This window comes from Trichosurus vulpecula, chromosome 9 (genome assembly GCF_011100635.1).
Source record: "Trichosurus vulpecula isolate mTriVul1 chromosome 9, mTriVul1.pri, whole genome shotgun sequence".
Classification (NCBI taxonomy): domain Eukaryota; kingdom Metazoa; phylum Chordata; class Mammalia; order Diprotodontia; family Phalangeridae; genus Trichosurus; species Trichosurus vulpecula.
Genome location: NC_050581.1, coordinates 186,246,288 through 186,268,942, shown reverse-complemented (window position 1 = coordinate 186,268,942; position 22,655 = coordinate 186,246,288). Strand labels below are relative to the sequence as shown.

The following is a 22,655-nucleotide window of genomic DNA, read 5'->3' as shown; positions in this document are numbered from 1 at the left end:
TTTGTATTTTTATGTCGTACCTGTCTGTGATGTCTATCAATGTTGACTGCACAAAACAATAAAAACCTTTTTGAGAAGTCATCCTAGAAGGAATATAAGGAATTTTTATTCTTTTGCAAACAGCGGTCACTTGTGTCTAAATCATTTGCAGCCATAGGACTTCTGTTCAAATCCCATGGCTCTGCCACTAACAGTGTAAGGTCACCTCCCCGCTCCAGGAATTGTTTTCCTTGAAAATGAGGGGTTTGGACGAGACCTTCAGGTCTCAGTGTGATCCTCTGGGGGCCACCCTTTATTTCCCCATATAAACCAGTGATGGATAGTATTTTCTTGCCCAGTAAACAGGCCAAGGCTGAAACAACCCCATCAACACATGGTCACCTATCCATCCATCCTTCCTTCCATCCATCCATCCATCCATCCATCCATCCTCTGCAAGGGAAGCCCATTCCAATTCTAGGAGACTGATGATGAAACACTTCTAGCTTACACCCTTTTAGGGTCAAGCAATAAAAGAACCCTAATCCCTTCCACCAGGCTACGATCATAATTCCTGTGTCTTCTCTTTTCTCTGTTCTAAGAACCCCCAGTAACTCCAATACTGACATGATTATTTTTTGCCTTCTCCCCTGGCACCTGTCAGTCAAGAAATATTTATTAAGGGCTAACTGTGCCAGGCAGCGCTGAGAACATGAAAGCCAAGAAAACAGTCCCTGCCTTCAAGGAGCTCACATTCTAATAGGGCAAAATAACCAAGTCTATCGCGACATGACTATTATGGGTATGTTTTGCATGACTACACATGTATAACTTAAATCGAATTGCTTGTCTTTTCAATGGGGGTGAGGGAGACTGGGGGGGAGGGAATTTGGAACTCAAGGTCTTAAAAACAAATGTCAAAAATTGTTTTTACATGTAACTGGGGACAAATGAAATTCTAAATAAAAGCATAAATAACCAGGTACACAGACAATATATACAAGTAAATGAAGGTTATTCAAAAGGAAAGGCCTACTGCACTGGGTGATATTTGAGCTGTTCCCTACAGGAAGCCAAGGAAATTAAGACGAGGTGAGGGGGACAGTGAATTCTAGACATCAGGGACGGCCAGTGCAAAGACAAGAGTTACAAGCAGGCTGGTGAAACCGAATTGCAGAGTGCATGAAGCCAAACGGAAGAAGACAAAAGATAGGAAGGGACCAGGTTAAAAAGGGTTTTAAATGCCAAATAGGATTTTATATTGGATCCTGGAGCCAATGGAGCTCAGCACAGGAGGGGAACCAGCAGGCTTATGCTTTGGAAAAAAATCACCCCTGCTGCTGAGCAGAGACCCGACAGTTCAGCTCCCTTACCAGCACATCTCTCTGAAAACAAGCTTTGTTCATTCTCCCCAAGTTATCCTGGGGCCACAGCCTATTTATTCATGCCCACCCAGAGCCTCTTACCCTCTGAGCATCAGGGATACTGACATTAACAAGGTGGCTTTTACTTTCAGAGAGAAGCTTGAAATCATTAAAAACACCCCATAATTTCTCCCAAGTAATCCAGCCTGCTCCTTCAACAGAACAGGGCAATATTATTAAATTAGTAGTGCAAATGGCATAGAAATAAAATACTTCTGGGGGCACATATGTACCTGTAATAATTTGCTGGAGTCAAAACCCAAGTTATGGGACAAGATTGACATAAGATGATGACATTAAGAAATTTCATCCAGTTTTAATTTCAACCAAAATGTTATATACAAAGTTAAAAAAAGTGGATACACTTCACAGCAAAGCAACAAAATGATCACTAAAACAAGGGACAATAGAGAATTTATTCAGTTATGAACAAATAATAGCTTACTAACAGGATTGAGAAGGGAAGGGGATAGCTGTTATAGCCTTGGTTCTGCAGCTGACTGGGAACCTTTAAACAATCTCTGTTCACTTTTCCAATCTGATATTTGGAAACTAGCTGCAGGAATACTGAGCGTTGTGACTTTACTGGGTTTGGATAGCATTTTTAACCAACGCTGTTTTCCACGACAGGGGAAATCACACAAACCTCTTACTAACACTGACCAGAACAGTAATCTTTATTCTTCCTATGAAAAATAACCAAGTGTTAAATCTCCATGCCTAAATATTTTAAAAAGAAACTGGTGGTAATTTTAGAAGAACTGAGATTAAATTTAAAACATTCTCTCCCTGCCCCACCCCGCCAGAAGCCAGCTCAACACCTGCAGTTTTTCCAAAGGGAACTTAGAGGTCATTTAGTTCAAAGTCTTCATTTTAAGACAAGAAAACAGGCCCACAGAGGGAAATGTCTTGATGAAGGTCACAACAGGAGTAAGAATGGATGGGGGCTGAGCTTGGGTTCTGCAGTCTCATGAAAGGGGGAAAGAAGACTTTAAGCTGGGAGCCTTAGGGAAGGCCTTGATGGTGGTTGCAGGACCTGGGCTAGCTCTTTAAGGATGAGGGAAGCAGCTGCAGGCATTGGAGTGTTACAACAGAGATCAGAACCAAAGCAGGGAGCAACTCTAAGTCATAACACTGGAATGCGGATTTTCCAAACAAACCTCATTAAAATTTAGGTTTAGCAAAAATTAACCTTTCATACGATAACTATACAGATACTGACTGCATGAAGGTAATGTCCATTTAACAGTGGATTTGAGACAAGTCTATTGCAGAAAAAGCAATTTTGCTTTTTCTTTCAACACTCAATTAAATTCTGATGCTTATCTATCAATATAATTTACATAAAACATTTTTGAAACTATCGACAGCCTTGGTAAAAAAAAAAAAACACCCAAAGCATATTTCAAAGTGTACTATGATTTAAATTACCAACAGTATGTGACAAACAAAATTTACCTAAGATACAACCTAATCTGGGCTTAAGAAGGGCATTTCTTTCGGTCAGGCCACAAAACATTTAAAAAACAAAACCCAAAACCCTACAGCTGTTTCCCTCCCCTCTTCCCCCATCAGCTTCTACTTTGATAATCATTTTTTTCACTATCTACAATTCATTTATCTTTCAATTCTTGAAACCTTAAATAGGTCAAGGATCCATGATCTCTCAGACTACAACCTCCCCCTGCTTCCTGCACTTTATTAGGTACCTCCATAGCTAACAAATTCATCACTCTTTCACCAACCAAACCGATTTTCTCTGACTTCAGCTAGGCTGCTCCTTCTTTGAGGAGACACTGAATCTTTCAACAGGCCTGTTTTCAAAGACTCTGCAACTTGGTAGGAACTGGCTCAAATTTGTGCCCAATTGGCGTAACTTTTAGGCATGGCAGTACACTCAACTCTACAGCCAGACTAAGGCACCAGAGTAAAACTCCAAGGGAGGGCTTCACAATTTTTTTGCTCAATCTCTCTTAATTCTAGAGGCTTCCCTCTAAGATTTTCCCCAATTTATCCTATTTTGTCTACAATTTTGTCTCCCCGACTGGGAAACAAATCTTTGGGCCTTTCTCTGAATCCGTAACACCTTGCACAAGGCATGCACACAACAGGTGCTTAAAAAATGCTTATTGACTTGGCTTGATTATGATTACCAAAAAGACTCATGAATTCAGGTTTGGGACAATTTATTATGACTTTTTACTTTTAATCATCATAAAAGCTTTGCTACCAAATGCAGATCTTTATGAGATTAAAGAAGCACAAACCCAATTGTATATTTTATCATTTTATTAGGAATAATTTCAAGTGGGTTATGAAGAAACTAATTCATTATTGAGTTTGATGAATTTTCCAAAATCTCTTAATGAAGATATGTTCACCAATAAACAATAAAACATCAGCTGAACTATGATACACTGGGCAAAAAGTCAGTCTGATACCAAAAGCAACATGCAACATAAAAAAAGATACAATAGAAAGGAAGACAATCTGCTGAGTATTAAAAGCCATCTCAGTATCAACTCTTGGCCACCAGCACAGAATTAATTATCCATCAAGTCCAAATCACACGAAGATAAGCAGGGCTGGTTAATAAAAAAGTTCCAATGTCCCTCAGTTGCAGGAAATCTGAATAGTGTTTTAGAGCATTTTCTTGGCTGGCAGCAGCAGTATTAGAAAGTCTTTTTGGCAAGGGAGAGAAATAAATACAAATGGAATGCTACGTTTTGAAATCAGCAGACTGTCCAAGGAATGACATAAGGTATCAGTAAAGTAGCAAGGGGAAACTTTAAAACATTATTTATTGGGGCTCAAAAAAACATTCAAAACATATTCATTTGAAGGTCGTCACAATAGCTATGTCCAGGCATTTAGGCCAAGGGAAGTAAAATCATAAGAGTACACTTTTTTTTCAAGTTAAGGAGAATTTTTTAAATCCAAGTGTAACTGCTATAACAGCAACGTTAAACTTGGTAAACAATAATTGGCAACAAAATGAGTTTAAATGCTGTAAAATCCTGCCCAAACCAGTTCCAAGATACCATTTAATAACCAAGATGCAAACTAATTTTGTTGTAACAAGCCTAGACCCAATTCTATCAAACATGTCCTTGGTCAGTTATCCGGCTGGATTTAACGTTTGGAGAGTTCATTCGACAGCCAGTCCAGACCCTCGTACAGCCCAGTTCCTTGTGTAGCACAGGTAGCTTGAACATACCACTGTGAAGAAATGAGATAAAAAAGCCTATTAACAAGAGAAAACAGTCTGTTAAATTTCAAAAATGTCTTCTAAATCAGAACAAAGAAAGAAAATGGGTTTCCTACAAGCATTCTAAGCTTAGAACACAGAAGAAACTAAGTAATGAATCCTCAATCCCAAATCCCATTCTGTCAAGGAGCACAACCAACCCTAAACAAGACTACAACCACTTTTTGAGAGTGGGCAGATCTTATGATACTCATGTATCACAAAATGACATTTCTCCTCCCTCCTAACATTGCCATCCAGTATCTAACCAACTGAGTGACTTTAAGTCCCAGCTCTGGGACTCATTCTTCTCATCTGTAAAGAGAAGTTGGCTTTAACAATATACCAAAGTCCCTTTAACTCTTAAATTAAGAAAACGGAAATTAATTGGAGGATAAAAGAAATCTTGATCATAGCAGGAAAACACACTACAGGAAAATTACTATAATTACACAGCCAGTTGCAATCCAAAAACATCCAGCTACAAATTTACAAACTCATGCTATAAAAATACAAAGGCCCAACCAATGGGGTTTTTTGGTCTTTGTTTAGCTATACTTTTTTTTTCCTTAACAAGAAAGGCTTTTGGGATTCGGAAGGGAAGTAATAGAGAAATGACAGTAATGTAAAAAGAAGAAAAATCAATAAAACAATTCTTTAAAAATAAATAAGAACCAGCAGCATGAAGCACCTAAGTGCAATATGCCTGCTGAAGGGGCGAGCTCATTAAGGGATGCCTCTGGAAGTGAACTTAACTATTCTTGCAGACTCAAGTAAAAGAGAATGGGAAGGGGTGGAGCTGGCTCAGCACCCCATCTGGGTACTTGGTGTGTTACCACATTCCTCACCTCTTCTTCCACCATAATGGACCCCCTAAATCACAAGGGAAATGAGCTATTTCCAATGAGCCTTTGCCTCTGCACAGTTTAGTCAAGCCCACTGATGCTGTCCTACAACGAGTCTTCTCCATCTGCTGCCCCCAATGATGCGAGGTCAGCTCTGGCTCCAGCACTTACAGTTCTGTTACGAAGGGACTGCAGGCCTAGTTTATCTGTCATTTCACTGATCGCCATGGCATTGGGCAGATCCTGCTTGTTTGCGAAGAGCAGTAGCACAGCATCCCGCAATTCATCTTCCTGAAGCTGGAAATAAATTGGTGTTAATAACATCATTACTTGGAATAAAATCCAATTTCCATCATTAAGCTAAGTGAACCTTTCCTCCTTCTGTTCCAGTCTCACAAATCCCCCAGTTTCCTTCAAAGCTCAGCTCAGGGGCAGCCTCCAACATGCTTGGCCTGATACCCCACCTCCACAGTACTCTGTACATTTCATACCAACTTACCTGTGGGACAAGGTGCTCCCCCAAATAAATTCTTAACTTCTTGAGCGCAGGATCATTGGGGTTTTTTCCTTTGTACCCCTAGCACCTACCCCAATAAGGTGGCATTGCATGCTGAGTCACAGGGCAGGCTTAAGTATTTACCAAGTTTCAGATTCTTCACAGACAAACCCAATGCAAAATCATTCAAAGCAACAGTGCCCAGCGAGATGCCTATCTACCAATTCACCTTCTATGAGGGAGGACATCAGCAGAAGTAAGGAATTGCCAGTCGCTAACTCCTTTGCTTCTCCTGCTCTTTTCACTTATCTTCAGCCAAGCAAGATGAGAGTCAAGACAAAAGCTGGTGGGAAATCAGCCACTCTACAAAACCTGGCCACTTGTGCCTCTACTCACAAGGGCTGCCCGGAGCCTTGCTAGGGGCAAAGTACCTATCATGAAATTTACAAATGATGATGAAGACTTGGCAAGATGCAAACAGGCAGAGAAAAGGTGCCACCTCTGTCCTCAGATGTGAATGGAAGAACATGTATACCCAGAGAAAGGAGTCTCTAGGACCACAGGGTCCTCTTTGCCAAGATGGGCCATTATGGCCAAAGATTTCTGACATAAATGAAAAGGAATATGGGGCAAGCATCAAGTGAGCTAGGTATGCCAGTGGGCACTCACATGACCTCTTTGGAGCTTAGTTCCTTCATCTTAAAATAAGTGTCTGGTACTAGAATTCCCAATGGCCCTTCCAGCACTAAAATTTGATGTCTAACTACAAGATTAAAATATTACAATCATCACCACTTGATGGAACAAACTCAGTTGCTTCGTCCTGAAAATCTCTCTAGTTGAACAACATGCCAATTTTTAATTGAATTATCTATTAATAATGTTAATTTACTTATTTTCTTACCATTTTCTGCAGCTCTTCGGCTCCTTCTTGAATTCTCTCACGATCATTGCTATCTACCACAAAAATAAGACCCTGGAAGGAAAAAAACAATTCTGATGAACTAATCACTGAGTAAATATACCCCCCAAAAGCCATATTATTTCTGTCAGGATTTTAAAGTGATTCATTCCATAGCATGAACAACCAACTCATACACAAAAATTTTACTAAATATGCTGCAAAGTTGTAAAACTGACTCATTTCACCCAAATCCTTTTCCTTTCTTCTCTCTTTTCATGGAAGTAGCCACAGGAATTCAAAAAGTAGTACAAAACCAAAGCATCTAAACATTCATGTTTTAACAATTTAATCAACAGTTGGCTCACACAATTAAATACATAAAATTACAACTAAAAACAGATCAAATAAGAAATTCTAGCAAACTTGATTTCCTTAAAACAAAGCTAAATATTAGGATAGCTTACATCCATGGAACAATTTATGGTTTAGAAAATATTTCCCCCAAACAATGCTGACAGGTAGGTACCCAGACAAGTAGCTCAAACATTCCGTGACATCTAAGATCAAAGAGCCCTTCACAGACATCGACCAAAACTTGGGGCTCTTGTGCCAGTCAGATGCACCCTCTACCAAAAGCCAGAAATGAAGAGGACCACTGTGGGGAGAAGGGAATTCTCAGATACTCTGAGAGATAAGAAGAATGTCTCCAAGATGCAAGAACATAAGCTGGGAACATTTCATTAACAACATGAGACTGAAGTCTCTGGAGGGGATCTCTCTTCTGCACTCCCCTCAAGATGTCTGTTCAGAAACACACTTGAATTTGTTGGCATTCCCTGGTTTAAGACCTTAGTGGCCACCGCTAACTACAGCAGTCAATATATATTAGCCCAGACACCAAAAGCCCAAAGAAATGATTAGAAGTATCTATGGTGCCCATCATCATGGTCAGGCATGGCTACTGGGACCACAAGCCTGGCGAACTCACCACGGTGTCCTCCAAGGTCAGCCCTTGTGACTCTGATACTTGATGGAAGGCTATCCGTATCATCTTAGTTCTTGGGCCTGAGAAGCTATTGATGAAGGCAGAAATGGGTGCCTGCAAGGTGCTACATTTCAACTCTGTGTGACTTCACTAAAGCTAAATCTGACATCGTCTACCAAACCTACAGCAACCAACTGTGACTGATGGAAAGGGACTATGTGTTATGAAGTCTAACAGGAATTCATTGACCATCTTGTAAAGACAGATAACAAAACTGTTTATCCAGAGAACCCAAGCAGGAGCAGTGACTCCTCCATCAATGTTTATGTGTAAACACAAAAAGTGAATTGTGCCTGCAATAAAAGTTAAATCCTAACACCTGGGCAGAGATTGGAATAAAGGTCTTCTAAGGCAGTTGTTCTTTGTCACCATATTATGACATCTAAAACTAAGTCTTCAGAAAAGAATTGACCACCTTGATTCCTGTGTAATACTAGGGGGATCCCCAGTACTTAGGATTATAGTTACTACAATTCGGATTCCCAAATCTAGCAAGCATTGTAAAAAAGGGAACATGAGCCCAAAACAGTAATTTTTAACTAGAATATGGTGGGGGGAAATGAACCATATTCTGTTGTTCTTATAATAAGGACATGAGGAATCTGGGGGAAAAAATTTTAATGAACAACTGGTATCATCTTTAGTTTAAAAAATTATTAATTAAAAAATTTTAATGAACAACTGGTATCATCTTTAGTTTATAAGAACATATGCTATGCCAAGGGGAATAAGGGCTCCTCTCTAAACTGCCACCTTTTGACTCCAACAGCTGGAGTTCCAGTCACCAAATAATCAAGGGAATATTCTAGTCCCAGTCAGATAAACCTCTAAATGTGCTTATGATAACAAACAGTGTCTACTCAGTTTCCAGAGAGCAACACAGTGGCAGTGCAGAAAGGAATCACCAGGAGCAGGCCGGAAACCTCAAAGACAGTCTAAGGCCCAGAATCTCCTGACACTTCACTACTTTTATTACTTAGTAATTCCTCTCCTGCCCCCACTCCTCCCTCCCTCCTTAATGCCAACGTCTTCAGCCTCCACCTCTGGGGGGGGGGGGGGCCTCAGAATTCCCCATTCCAATCTTCCTCTCATGTTCCTTCTATCTACTTGCACTCATTAAGGAAATACGGCCCCCCTAAGGAGACTCTCTCAAGTCCCTGGCCTCCCTTTGTGTATCCCACACCTACCTAGCACAGGGCCCTTCATATAGAGGGTGAATAATACATGGTTTGAGAATCTAGTTCAACTGTTAAGATGGTGGATTTTTTCCTCTTTGTACAGCTGTTCAAGTCCATTAGTTGCATGTATTAGTCCTGAAGCAACAGTAAATTACATTTTTTCTGAGAGAACATATTTCAAATGCCAGCCAAAGAAGTATGCCAAGATGGACACTCATGCCAGGAAACATGAAGACAGAACAAGGCTGATGGAAGCAAGATTTTCTTCTTATGTCTGTTTTGCAGAAGTTTCTGGGGAGTGCCCTTATTTTATGCCCATAATGCAGGGTCCTCCAGCATATTGCCTGCCATTCACTGACAATTCTAGGCCATCCTTACATGGATCTCCCTAGTGACTTCCCCTCCTTTGATGTTCAGTCTCATTCACACAAACAAGCCCACAGGTTGTTTATTCCCTTTTCTTTCTCAAAGCGTTCATTACTAGAATCACAGCCGGCCTTTCCGTCACCCAGCCCCATGTTGGGGCCTTTTATATACACACTACACTGATGGCCCCTCAGATCATTACCTCAGTAAACACTTAATAAGTGCCTACCATGTTCCAAGCACTACGATGCTGTCCTATTGGCCCTTTCCTAGCTAGAAACTATGTTGTTCAAAATGTAATCTTGAGAGAAATCTAAGCACTTCTAGAAAGCAATAAGGAAAATTTTTACTAAAGCAATCTACATCCAAGGCAATCTCTCAACATTCCCAATGTTAAAGATATCCTGGTAGACAAAAGAAAAGTGCTTCTCTATCTGAAGCATTTGAGGTGAGCCCTTCTGGGGGAAACAGACGTAAAAGCAGAGCCCAGGGATGAAAGAACATGGAGAGATATGGATCTACACTCCTGGAAGGAATATCCAAGGCACCACACAGCTAAATGCCAAACATCGAAGCACCCTTGGGGAGGGGGAAACACTCTGGCTGAAGATTAGAAATTAGCTCCTTTCTGAACGGAGTAAGTGAAAAGAGTCACAAAATTTTATGTTTCACAACACAGATACATGATTTCCTCTTTGGGTACAAACTAGGAAAGAATACTGCATCCCTTGCAGGTCAGAAATCTGTTAATGGCCAAAGGTAAACTAAGGCCTTGTCTAACAGAGATGAGTTATGATCAGGCTTTCCTAACAACTCCCACAGCCAGCTATGAAAAGCCACAAGGACTTCTGACAGCAAACTGGACCACAGCTAATTCCATAGTAAAGGTTTGAAGCAAATTAGAAAGAAGTATTTTAATTAGATCTGAGTATGAGAACAAGATTAGATTTGGCTATGACTGATAGGAATTGGTGAGAAAAATATGAAATTGAAAGTATGCTAAATGTCTTCTTTCGAAGCCTAATAAGGGGGGCAGCTAGGTGGCACAGTGAGTAGAGCCCTGGCATCAGGAGGACCTTAGTTCAAATTCGGCTTCACACACTTGACACATGTACTAGCTATGTGACCTTGGGCAAGTCACTTAACCCCAATTGCCCTGCCAAAAATATAAATAAAATAATAAAAGCCTAATAAGTTTGGTATCAGGCAATTAATTATTACCAAATTATTGATAACATTAACATTAATGATAAATGATTATTAGTAATTAATTAAGTTATGCTATTTCAATACATACTTTTTTAATTTAAGAAAAAAAAAGAAAAGCACTCTCCTTTCAAAAGATTCTTTTGGTACAAACAAAAGATTCAAAAGGTACAAACCACTTGACCAAGGGTACCTGAGTCCTAGTGATAGAATCTTACCCCAACCGCAAGATAAGAACTTTGATACATGAATAAACAGAATTAAACCAGCAAAGGTAAGCAAAGTGCCAGAGTCATCTTACTCTTTCTCTGGCTAAAAAGATTTGCCTTCAACATCAATTTCTTTGGTCCAGACCTGGGATTTCACCTCTATGAGGGAGCTTGAAAGTGAGGAAGCTTCCTGAATCACAAAGGTGGGTCAGCACCTTGGAGAGCTGCCTGGGGGTTCTGGGAGGGTCAGAGACCCACTAGCCCTGAGTCACTCAGCCAGGATGCACTGGAGACAGCACTTAGAATCAAGGTTTCCTGTCCACCACACCTCACTGCTCTCCAGCCTCAGCTCCATGTTAATACACTGTAAATGTGGTTCGATGCCTGTACCTTCTGTCCTCAGCTAATCACAACTCTGTCATCCCCTAGGACTCACACAGGAGCACAGCTTTAAAGATGGAAGGGCTCTGGGGACACATCTAGTCCAACTCCCTCATTTTACAGATAAAGAAACTAAGTCCCACAGAGGTTATGTGAGCTTCCAGGCCTCAAACAGGAAGTGACATGTGAGATGTGGATACAGGATTTCATGGAAAGAACAGAGACCTGGTCAAGTTGTTCTTTGCACACAAGTTCTCCATAAACATTAGTTCGATAACATTTTGCAAAATACATTCGAAAGATAAAAGGCCTGAAGTTCCACTTGGATATATAGAAGGCGTAATAGTAACAACAACAAATTATACTCCCATTTTACAGATGAGAATACTGAGGCTGGGAGATGTTAAGCGACTTGCCCAGTGTCACGCGGCTAGTAAGAGCCTACGGCAAGATTCCAGCCCAGATCTTCTTGACCCAAGTCCAGCTCTCCACCCACTCTGCCAGCTCACAGCCACCATGATGAACAACCCCTGGTCCCCCATCCCCCCTCTGCTCCTGGGACGTGCGGCTCTGAGGCGGCTCCTTGAGTCATCCACCATTCCCAAACTGGTGCGCCTCCCCCAGCTTCCTTTTATGTGCTAGGTTTCTTCATTAAGACCTAAGCCTCTTCAAGGTTGAGCCGTCCTGGCTGCTTGTCTTTGTATCCCTAGTCCCTAGTACAATGCCTGGCATGCAGCAAGCAACTGATAAATGCCCTCTTTACCAACCACGACTGAAAGGCTCTCACCCCAAGACTAGTCTCCAGCTGATTAACTGCACACTAAGATGAAGAGGGGCAGAGACCAGCACCAGGGAGAGGCACACACAGCAAGGAAATACTGACCACTTTACATACTATATTCCCAAAATAATCAACAAAAGAATTAATATACTATAAATTTTGTTACTTTTTTTTTTTTAAAGAAAACTATACCTGATGAAATTAAAAAGGCTTCTAAAGTTGGTGTTCAGTACATGAAAATAAAATTTCACTCTGGGTAATTCCCTATCCCCTGCTATTTTTTAAACTAAGACTGAAAAGTCAGTAAAGTGAGGACAGTGACAAGTGGTGGGTGGGACCCAAAAAGCCTCCTTGGGATCACTCAATCAAGTCTACCTCTCCAGGCCAAATTGAGTCCACATGAGTAAAAGGCGGAGTCCACCCAGGGACATGAAAATAACGATAAGAGGAATGATGACTCATGTCTGAAAAACAGCTTGTAATGCACATATAAACACATATTTACTATGTCAGTAATAAGTAAGAAAATCGGTATCCTACCTGTGTATTTTGGAAGTAATGCCTCCAAAGAGGTCTAATTTTATCTTGACCACCAACATCCCATACTGTGAAACAAATATTTTTATATTCTACTGTTTCAACATTAAAACCTAAGAAGAAGAAAAAATAGTTAGGGAAATTGATCAACTGAATCCATGGCTGCAGTATTCTATCATTCCTTTAAATTCTAACAAATATTTAGCAAACTTTCACAAATAAAAACTCGTTTGGATCATAGCAGCATCTACGCAGCAGTAAGATGCATTCCTCCAAACTTTAAAAGCTCTCTGGCCACTTTACAAATTAGAATGAACCATCAGTTTCCTTACCAATAGTTGGAATGGTGGTGACTATCTCCCCTAACTTCAGCTTGTACAAAATAGTCGTCTTTCCAGCAGCATCCAAACCAACTGGAGAAAGGAAAATAGATTTTAGATCCTATTCCAAAGTGTGAACTACAAAATCATTTTACAATCAGCCTTACAGAACTTGAACATAATTTTTTCTTTAAAAAGTAAAACAGAAACATTTCAAGGAATAAAAATAAAAATTAAAAATATCTTTTTACATTCTTTTTGAGCCCTAGACAAAACATATTTCAACTAGAGAAAATATTTTCAATCAGAACTGTCCAGTGATTTAACTTTTATAACAGCCACATCAAATATCAAAAAAATTGATTACAATAAGAGAATATAAACAAAAAATATCAATTCTACTTCTTTGACTAGTATTATAAAAGAGGGGAAGGGGAGAAAGGACTCCAAGATATAAGGGCAAAAATTACCTTAGTATGTCTAAACATCATCTTCCCAAGGTAGACCAAGAGAAACAGCACAGTGTGGAGGGTAAAACTGCGTTGAGGTCCTGTACCATACACTGACTAACTGGGTAACTGTGTAAGACCACTAACTGCTCTGTGTATCAGTTTCCTCATCTGTACGATGACATTGGACTCAATGGTCTGTAAGCACTTTTCAGCACCTAGCACATTGAAAGCCTCATACATAATATACTAAACCTTTAATAAATGTTTGTTGATCGACTCTCTAAGGTCACTTCCAGCTCTGAATCTAAGATCCTGTGAACCATCATCCAGAAATTTAAAAACTAAGCCCAGTAGTGAATTGGGGTAAAAATCTTCTGCAACATAAAGAACGTTCTTCTCTTCAGAACAGATCATTATAGGCCTATTTTAAAACCTGGAAGGTAAAAAACTAAGAGAACAATTCATATTTTTCCCTGCATGAGGCTCACAAAACATTCTACTTCCACTTAGCTCACTTGATAGAGAGCACTTAAGAAATGTTATTTCATTCATTTGTATGATTGACTACTCCTTATTTCACAAACGAGAAAACAGGCCTGAGGGTCTGGCAAGACTGTTCCTACCCACCCCTCCTTTAACACCAAAGCCTGAAAAGACATGGGGGCCCCATCAGAAGGCTTCCCAGCACAGGAGGGCGATTGAGGGAGGGCAGTAAGGAGGGGCAGCTTTCTTGCTGGTGACAAAACCCACAATAAATAAATGAATGAACAGAAGGCAGCTCTCAATCTCAGTGGTCATAGCCTTGCTATCACAGAAGGCATCCAGACAAGAATCATCAAACTCCGCTTTGTCTACCTTACCAAATACACATAACCATATTTTTTAGAGCTTCTGGGGCCTCACCCAGACCACAGAATTAGCTAAAATTTGCAACAATAAAGAAAAATACCAGTTAATTATTTAAAAGAACAGAGTAAAATACATCTATAAATACAAATCTCAAGAGATGTGCATACTTTTAAACATCAATTCCTGGAGAATTCATTTAATGAGAGATCAATAGCACACAATGATTATCATTTTTTGAGATAATAAAAACATCAAATTTCCCCACTTGGTTTTTGTTGTGTCGTTGAAGACTCAAACAAACTGAAATGGCTAATTTTCCACTGTAGTCCAACTTGGCAAAAGGAGCCCAAGCTTTTGAGTCAGAAATTAGCTCTGATTACTATACTATTACTCGCTAGATCCACCACCTCAAGTACTGAAAAATTAATTTTCAATTTTCTTTCAAAAAGGTACTCAATTAACAGTACATTTGGACTCACGGTGGGGGGTGGGAGAGGTTTCAGAGACAGAAAGCAGGGCCTATGATTTCATCACATCCTAGCACTGAACTCTCTTTCTCCAAGAAGATCAGCAATTCATAATCTTGGAGTTAGTTGGACCTTAGAGAGTAAGCAACTTGCCCAGGCTTCACAGAGCCAGCATGCATCGGAGCAGGCCACTCCTGAACCTAACTCTTCTTGACACCAAGTGGGGTCTCTAGCCAATACCATGCTGTCTCTCACGGACTGATTTCAGTTTCAGATGACTGATTCCTTCTGCAAAGAAATTCTTTTTACTTTCCCTTTCCTTATTTATCATGTATTATGGCTTATACTTTTCAAGAGCCTATACCACTCTTTCCACCATCAGTTGTCAACTTTTGTCTTATGGAGGAAGCTACTACCTTCTCCAAGTATGTCAAACAAATTTAGACATTTTTAAGAGGGAAACAGAATTTTTAAAACTTGTAAAGCACTACTAAAATAGTTCAACTCCCTTGAGCATCTTCACCAGGATTACAGGGAGCTCTGATTTCCAACATGGCTACATCCGTTAAAGGTCTGGCATCCCCAGTGGCAGTGGAAGGGAACAGGAAACACTTGCCATACTGACAGGGAGCTTAGTCCACGGTGAATAAATTTCAAAGTGACTTTATTCAAAACTTAAAATTAAAGCAAAACTCACTTCTGGCTAAACAAAACACCATCAAGTCAAAATTATAGCCAAGTTTGATATTAAAAAATTGCCTTCAGACAACTAGTCCAGGAAATATGCAACTTATGCTAATTCTTAAACAAAATTTTGTTATTTCAAAAAAATTTTTAAATATGTTTTATGGATGGCTTTAACTTCTACAGTACTGTCATTTCTAGATATACCCTACTCTCAGAGAAGCCTCCCTTGGAAACAAAAATATTTAAGCAAAACTAACCCTTGGTACCCAAGTATTTGACAACATATGCAGATCTTTGGCATGAACAAGCAGTCCCCACTCTACCAAAAAGAGAGTTGTTTCCTCCTCTCCTCTGGGGCTAAGACTGGTTATTGCACTGCCTTGGACTTAGGGCTCCTTTCAGCACTTTTTGGTGTACATTATTTGGGTCACTGGGTATGTGATTGCTTATTCTGCATCAGTTCTTACAAGTCTTCCTGAATTTCTCTTTTATATTCTGATATATTTTCATACCAATTGGTCGAGTCACTTAATTTTACTTGCCCCCCAAAATATGAACTGCCTAAGGTGGCATACACAGAGCCTGGGCCTGTCTCAGGGCCTCTCGCCCCCATCTTGCAATATTAAGTTCAGACTTTTTTACTCTTTTAGAATGCTAAATTGATTAAGTGTCTTTGACTGAGCCTTACTAGGTGCAAAGCCCCAGGCCCAAACCCCTATTTACTAGGTGCTAAGCCAATGTGGGTGTGAAGCCCCCAGGGCCTAAGGGGAGTTGCTAAGTAAGACCAGAGCCAATAGTAGATGCCCAAGTTCTGGACGCTCAGATGACATTTGATGACAGCTGAAAACTATATAAAGAGAACAGTTATTTGCTTGAGGCTCTCACTCCTGCAGGAGTGTTGGCATGGGACTCTGGGCAGCCCCTCTAAGAGCCTCCCAACTTGTGAACCCAGATCCTGATGGTCTCTTGGTAACTATGAATTGTGCTCTGGTCTGTTTATATTGTGTATGTTTGTAACTTGTTTGAATTTGCTCTAACGTTCTGGTTGCTGGTTTTTCCTCCTGAACTAATTGAGTTTATATGTATACATTGGATTAAAGTAAGACTGTTAACCCCTTAACCATTACTTTCCTTAGTAAAGCCGATCAAAAGAACAGGTACCAGCAGTGCTCTTATTGTTGGGCTTGGGCCGGTTTTCACCCCCACAGCGGCTGCTAGCCAAATTGTTGATACAACCTGCCAAGCCTCAAGGAGCACAGCTCTCTCTAAGTCAAAAGGTACCCCTCTCCCTACAGGCTTCATGGCTTTTCTCACACAGCTAATTACTTTTGTAAACAGATCTTACTGTAAAATAATTTTGCATAAGAACCTTAAGAATCTTTCAAACACCCACACTAAGGTAATAAGTATTTATAGAAGAAGTGCTGTCATATAAAGTTGTTGGTTTAAGAATTAGTTATCTATTAGACACAAGAATATTCATTTCAAAAATAAAAAACAAAAATGCGGATTAAACTTTAGTGTCTTTTATAAAATGAATACATAAATAACAAGACTATTAAATGCCAACTAAAAGGTACAATCATGAAATTATGTCAGTGATCCATAGCTTCTCCCAAGATGTGCTTACTAACATACAGCATAAACTGATACATATATCTTGATATACTGGAACACCAAGTAAGTGATCTAATTCACTTGTGCTAACCATTTAAGTATGAATTTCCTAATGTTGCTACAGTCTGCAACAGTACTCAAGAAAAGGAAACTAAAGCTAATTCTGATTTTTCAGAAAGCTTTTTAGTTTTAAATACATAATTTACAGTAAGTTTGATAAAAATAGATATATTATGAAATTACTAATTTCTATTTCAGCTTTAGTTGAATATATAAAAACTATACATGAGGTAGAATTTTTACATAATCTGCAAACAACTCAGTGCTGTCACAGAATGAAGATGAAGAAATTCAGGAACTATTTATATGACATCTTGAACCAAGCCAGACTTTTAGTAGAGGTGCTAATCATCAGCAAAATGATCAAAAGGTCCTTTCTTCTCAGCTTATTGCATGTTCATCAGGAAAAGTGAATTACCCAAAGAATTTTATAATACTTTATACCCCCAGTACTCTGGCCACCAGAGCAGTACAGCAAGTGCTATGCTCTGAATGTAGTACACAACAAGTTGCTGTGCCGAGATCTGGCCAGTTGAATCTGCTTGTGCCCAAACACATCAGAAACGGCACCCAGACGCGAAGGTGGCACCCTTACAGGGCCAGATGCTCTTTATCTACATGACGACACTAAGCTTACTGTTTCAACTCTTAACAGCGTAAAACTATGAAACTTGGCAAGTTCTACCATCTACTTTAAATTTGTAGTATTCCAGAAATGCCCCCAAGCCAGAGTAAATACTGATTTCTCAAAGTGTTATGGGGACAAATATTAAGGTGAATGTTGAGTGATTTTTTTTAAATGCCCTGACAGAAACTTGGGGAGGAAACACTTCTGCCAGTACATGGAACTTCCACAGAAATGAAGTCAGGATAGACAAGAATCTTGGCTTCTGCATCATCAGCAAAAATCTACCTTGTATTCCGAAGTTTCCGCTAAAGTTTCTTTCACTTCTAGAACTGTAAAAACTCTGGATATCTCAATGAGAGAACAAAACCTTCCAATTTCTCTACATGAGCTTGTGATGAACTGCCCCAAACAAGGAAGTGGAGGATCTAGAGGCCTGGGCTGTGGTTATCCCTGACACTAACTTGGGAGACTCCAGACAAGCCATTTCCCTCCACTGGGCCTCAGCTGCCCCATGCAGAACACCAAGAAAACTGGATTAGATGTTCTTGAAAAGGTCCCTGATTAAATCCTTCCCCCAAAGACAAGCAACTTCATGCTCTTCTCCAACACTTCAAAAATGTGCAGCCCTGCCAGCAGAATTCGTTAATGTGTTCCCTTCCATCCACAAAACTCAGAGCCCCTTTGCAACTCAGTAGGTGGCCTCCATTCAATAAGATGTAAGCTCCTTAAGGGCAGGAACTGTTCCGTGTATCTCCAGCACATAACATAACATATGTATATGTGTGTGTGTGTGTGTGTACACAGACACATATATATAACATATATATACAGAGAGAGTGTGAGAGTGTGTGTGTGTGTGTGTGTGTGTGTGTGTGATTCCACCTGAAGAAAAAAACTTAGGATCACACATTTGAAAGGCTTTCATCTCTGGAGACCATTAGATGTATCCAGTACCACAGGATCATGGAACATAAACAAGACCAGTAAGCAGAAGACAGAGACAAAGAAATCAACTTTGCCTCAATACTAGAAGGTTTCCCACTCTATTCAAACAAAGACTGATCATTTGTCTGGAAAAATATTAAATGGAATCATTCCTTAGGTAAGGATTTTTAAAACAGATGGATCACCTGAGCGAAGTTATTTCTCCTATCGGCTTCCCAATCTATAAAATGGAAGAATTGGGTTAGATGACCTCCAAAGTACCTTTCAGTTCTAAAAGCATGATCCTATGATCTCAGAGGCTCCTTCCAGGAATACCGTCTTCAAATACAGCTTTAGACATTTGCTAGCTGGTAACCCCGGGCAAGTAACTTCACCATGACCTACCTCCCAGAGTTGTTGTAACAAATAAGATATCATATAAATGCTGGCTACTATTAGTACTCATGTTATTTTGATAAAAGAATCACTAAATTGGACATCTTATCATGTACGTAGATACATTTTGGCAATCAAGCCCAAGACAGTATTACAAAATTACCCATCAATTTCCAACTCATATCTCATTGGAAATTCAAGTTAAGGGTAAATCACCTTCCAGACAAATCTATGTATCATTCATATGAACAATTTTTTTCCCTTGTAAGAACTTCACTTTGCTACAGCAGTTTAGTTGGCAGGAAATATTTTAAAGTATATGTGACCAATTTCTTATAACAACTGAAAATTACTTAAAGACAAAAGGCTGAAAATCGAGAATTCTTAAAAGCATTTCTACAATAAGTTATAACCCCATATCCTTAACCACCTTTTAAAAAAGGAAATCCTGGAAAAAAAACACTGGCTCAGGAGGTACAAGGGTTACCTACAAAGGAACAGGTGGAACCACTGGCAAAAATCATGTTGTGGTTACAATGAACAAAATTGTGTCCTTTTAATTGTAAGATTTCAGGAAGGCAAGAGGCTTCATCCGGTTCTCTCATCCTAGCTATGCTGTAAATCTTAAACCAAGAGAGAAAATCTCAACCTTTAAATTGAAATAAAATCTTTCTTAGTTTGTATTTTACAAACACCTACTCGTTGATTAACATATCCTTTATATGTCTTCTAACAGTGTACTATCTTTGAATTGTAAACTATTTAATAGTCTTCTATATCAAGGGGCATGAAGATGGTTTTAAATCCAGGGAACCTAATAATCAGCAGAAGTACAAACAGAAAAGCAGAAAACCTAGATGAAGAAACTTCAGTTTAAATTAAATAAGCTTTCTTTTGATCTAGAAAAGAGGTAAGTGGCAATGTAAGTAGCTGCCATTTCTATAACCTTTCAACATCTTTTACACACTTTCTCACATGACAGTAGTTATAATTACAACTTTCCTCAATATCCTGCCTCCTTGCCTTCAAACCAGGGTTTTCACACTCTCCAGAACAGTCCCTTTAGCCGAGCCTGGACAAACAGCAACTGAGACACTGTGAACCTAAAAACTCTCAATTCATTTCCTACGGGTTCTCAAGTAAAAGGACCCATCCATATTATTTTTGCCACAAGAATACAATCAAATATAATTTACTATCTTTAACATATAGGTCGGAAATTAAATTACAGTTCAAAGTCCTTCCAGACTTCTAATCTCTCTCCAGGTTGCCAGATTTCAGCCATTTAAAGTTGTGCTGTTTTGTAGAAGAAAAACTGAAAACCAAGTGCTCATTCATCCACTGGGGAATGGGTAAACAAATTTGGGCACATGAATGTAATGAATTTACTGCACCATGAGAAAAGACAAATATAAAGAGAAATATGAGAAGAGTCATACGAACCTGAAAGCAGAACCAGAAAGAGAATATATGCAATTATTACAAGGATGTTATGAAGGGGTTTGGCCTGGACCTGTGATTTCACTGGTATAGCAAAGTCCCAAGGAGTAAACTCCTCCATCAGTGCAGGTCAGACTTTCTTGGTAATTTGTGGAGTTATAGAGCTACGTAGGGCACTGAGTTAAGTAATTTGAGCCTAGGTCTTCCTGACTTCAAGGCAAGCTCTTTATTCACAATGCCATGTTGCATTTCATATAAATGAAAGCCAACACCAAAATGTATTAGAACTGGGATTTTACACATACACACATTTTGGTTCCAGAGAATCAATGAGTACAGCAGAGATGGTGGATTTCAGGTACATACTATCAATTTATTCAAATTGTTTTTCACCAGTTATAAGAAAAAGGCCACGTAGAGGCAGCTAGGTGGCGCAGCGAGTAGAGGAGCAGCCCTGGAGTCAGGAAGACCTGAGTTCAAATCCAACCTCAGACACTTGACACTCTTAGCTGTGTGACCTTGGGCAAGTCACTTAACTCCAATTGCCCTGCCTACACTCCTCCAAAAAATTAAAAGAAAAAAAAAAGAGAAAAAGGTTAGGAAACGAACAAATACTGGGAAATGATCAATGGTTAAACAGCATTTGTAAAACTTGTGCTGGGATGAAACTGAATCCAATACACAAATGAAACATGCAAAGACTCTGGAGACCTCTTCACCAGGGAAACCTGAAAAATAAAAATTAACTTTGAAAAAGGAAACCATCTGATTTCTAGCATCTCCTTAGCACAAAATAACAGGTATTGTGTTCATGAGGCCTGGAGAAGTAAGTTTAGGAACAAGAGAGAAAAAGAACTCAACGTGAAGTCAAATTTACGTAGACCTATTCTGTTACTACGAAACTTTTCTTTAAAAAAAAGTTTCTTTTAAAAATTCTGTCGTCACCCTAGTAATCATCATACCAGAGCCGTTCTTTCTAGTTGTAAGATCAAAACTTTAGCAGCCTGCAACACTAGTTAATCCCTATCCCTTTGATGCTCTGAAGCGGGCAGTGACCCGAGTTAATACGGAGGAAATGAACTCTACCCTGAGGAAGGGGTCGCTTTGCATCTCACTCCAGAGACGGCCACCCGGCCTTTATCTCAGGGAAGGAGCGCTTGGAAAAAACCTTCTAAGTGGAGGAAAGCAACTTTTTCAAACAAACCTACTCACCCTCGAGGGTTTCAACAAGTTCACTCGCTAACGTCGGTCACGAGTCAACAAGCATCTCTGCAGCGCCTACTGTGTGCTAAGCGCCGGGGATACAAGAAAGGAGGACACCCCTCCTCTCAAGGTGCTCGGGTTTAAAGGGAGAACCCCGTCGCCAACAACTTGGCACAAGGATAGAGCGATGGACACCGGCACTGAGGCCGGGGTACTGGGTGTGAATCCCGACCCTCCCCCTTACTACCTGGTGACCTTGGGGAGTGGGTGGCCTTCCCCGGGCCTCAGTTTCCCCTTGGTAAAAGGAGAGGGAATGGGTTTCAACGCCCCCTGGATCTACGACACGATGGAGTCGGTCGGTTGGAGAGAGGAGCTGAGACGCCCCCGTAACTCGCGGCCCAGGTCGGGCGGGCGGTCTCTGCTGACCACGGACCCGGCTCCTTCCACTGCCCTCGGACGACAACACTCGGGGGGCGGAGGGCAGGCCGGCCTCGATCCCCACCCCCACCCCGAGCCCTGGCTGCGGGTCAGCCCCGACCGCGGCAGCCGGGCCGGGGACCTCGTGCCCGGGGAGACGACGGCCCTCCCTGCGGGGCCCGGGCCTCACCCATCAGGATGCGCATCTGCTTCTTGCCGAAGAGGCGGGAGAAGAGCGACGAGATAGTGAGGCCCATGGCGGCGGTGACGGGAACAAAGGCGGCGGTGACGGGGACGGACGGGGGCGGCGGGCCCCGCGGCCTGCGTGGCTCTGCTCGCGGCTTCCGTGCGGAGGGGCGGCCCCGACACCGGCTGGGGCTCGGGCGCGGGCTCAGACGGCAGGAGCGGCTGGCACCGGCGGCGGCTCGGCGGGCATTTATTGTAGGAATGGGGCGCTTGCGCTCGACGGCTCGCGCTCGGGCTCTGCCACGTCACGCGGCGGCGGTCACGGCGGCGGCTCCAACGCGGACAGAATCGCGTCAGCGCTTCCACCCCCACCTCCCTTTCTCCGCCCCCTTTTCCTGCCGGCTGGAAGCC

At 40.9% G+C, this 22,655-nt stretch overlaps 1 protein-coding gene across 1 annotated transcript; it reads right to left on the bottom strand.

The window, feature by feature from the left end:
* Positions 1 to 3,677: 3,677 nt before the first annotated feature.
* On the bottom strand, positions 3,678 to 22,655 carry ARF4 (ADP ribosylation factor 4). The gene is made up of 6 exons (XM_036738113.1): positions 22,249 to 22,655; positions 12,931 to 13,011; positions 12,602 to 12,711; positions 6,896 to 6,967; positions 5,667 to 5,792; positions 3,678 to 4,622 (listed from the first exon to the last, which is right to left on the bottom strand). The coding sequence occupies exons 1-6, from the start codon at positions 22,313 to 22,315 to the stop codon at positions 4,536 to 4,538; spliced, it is 543 nt and encodes a 180-aa protein (XP_036594008.1). The 5' UTR covers positions 22,316 to 22,655; the 3' UTR covers positions 3,678 to 4,535.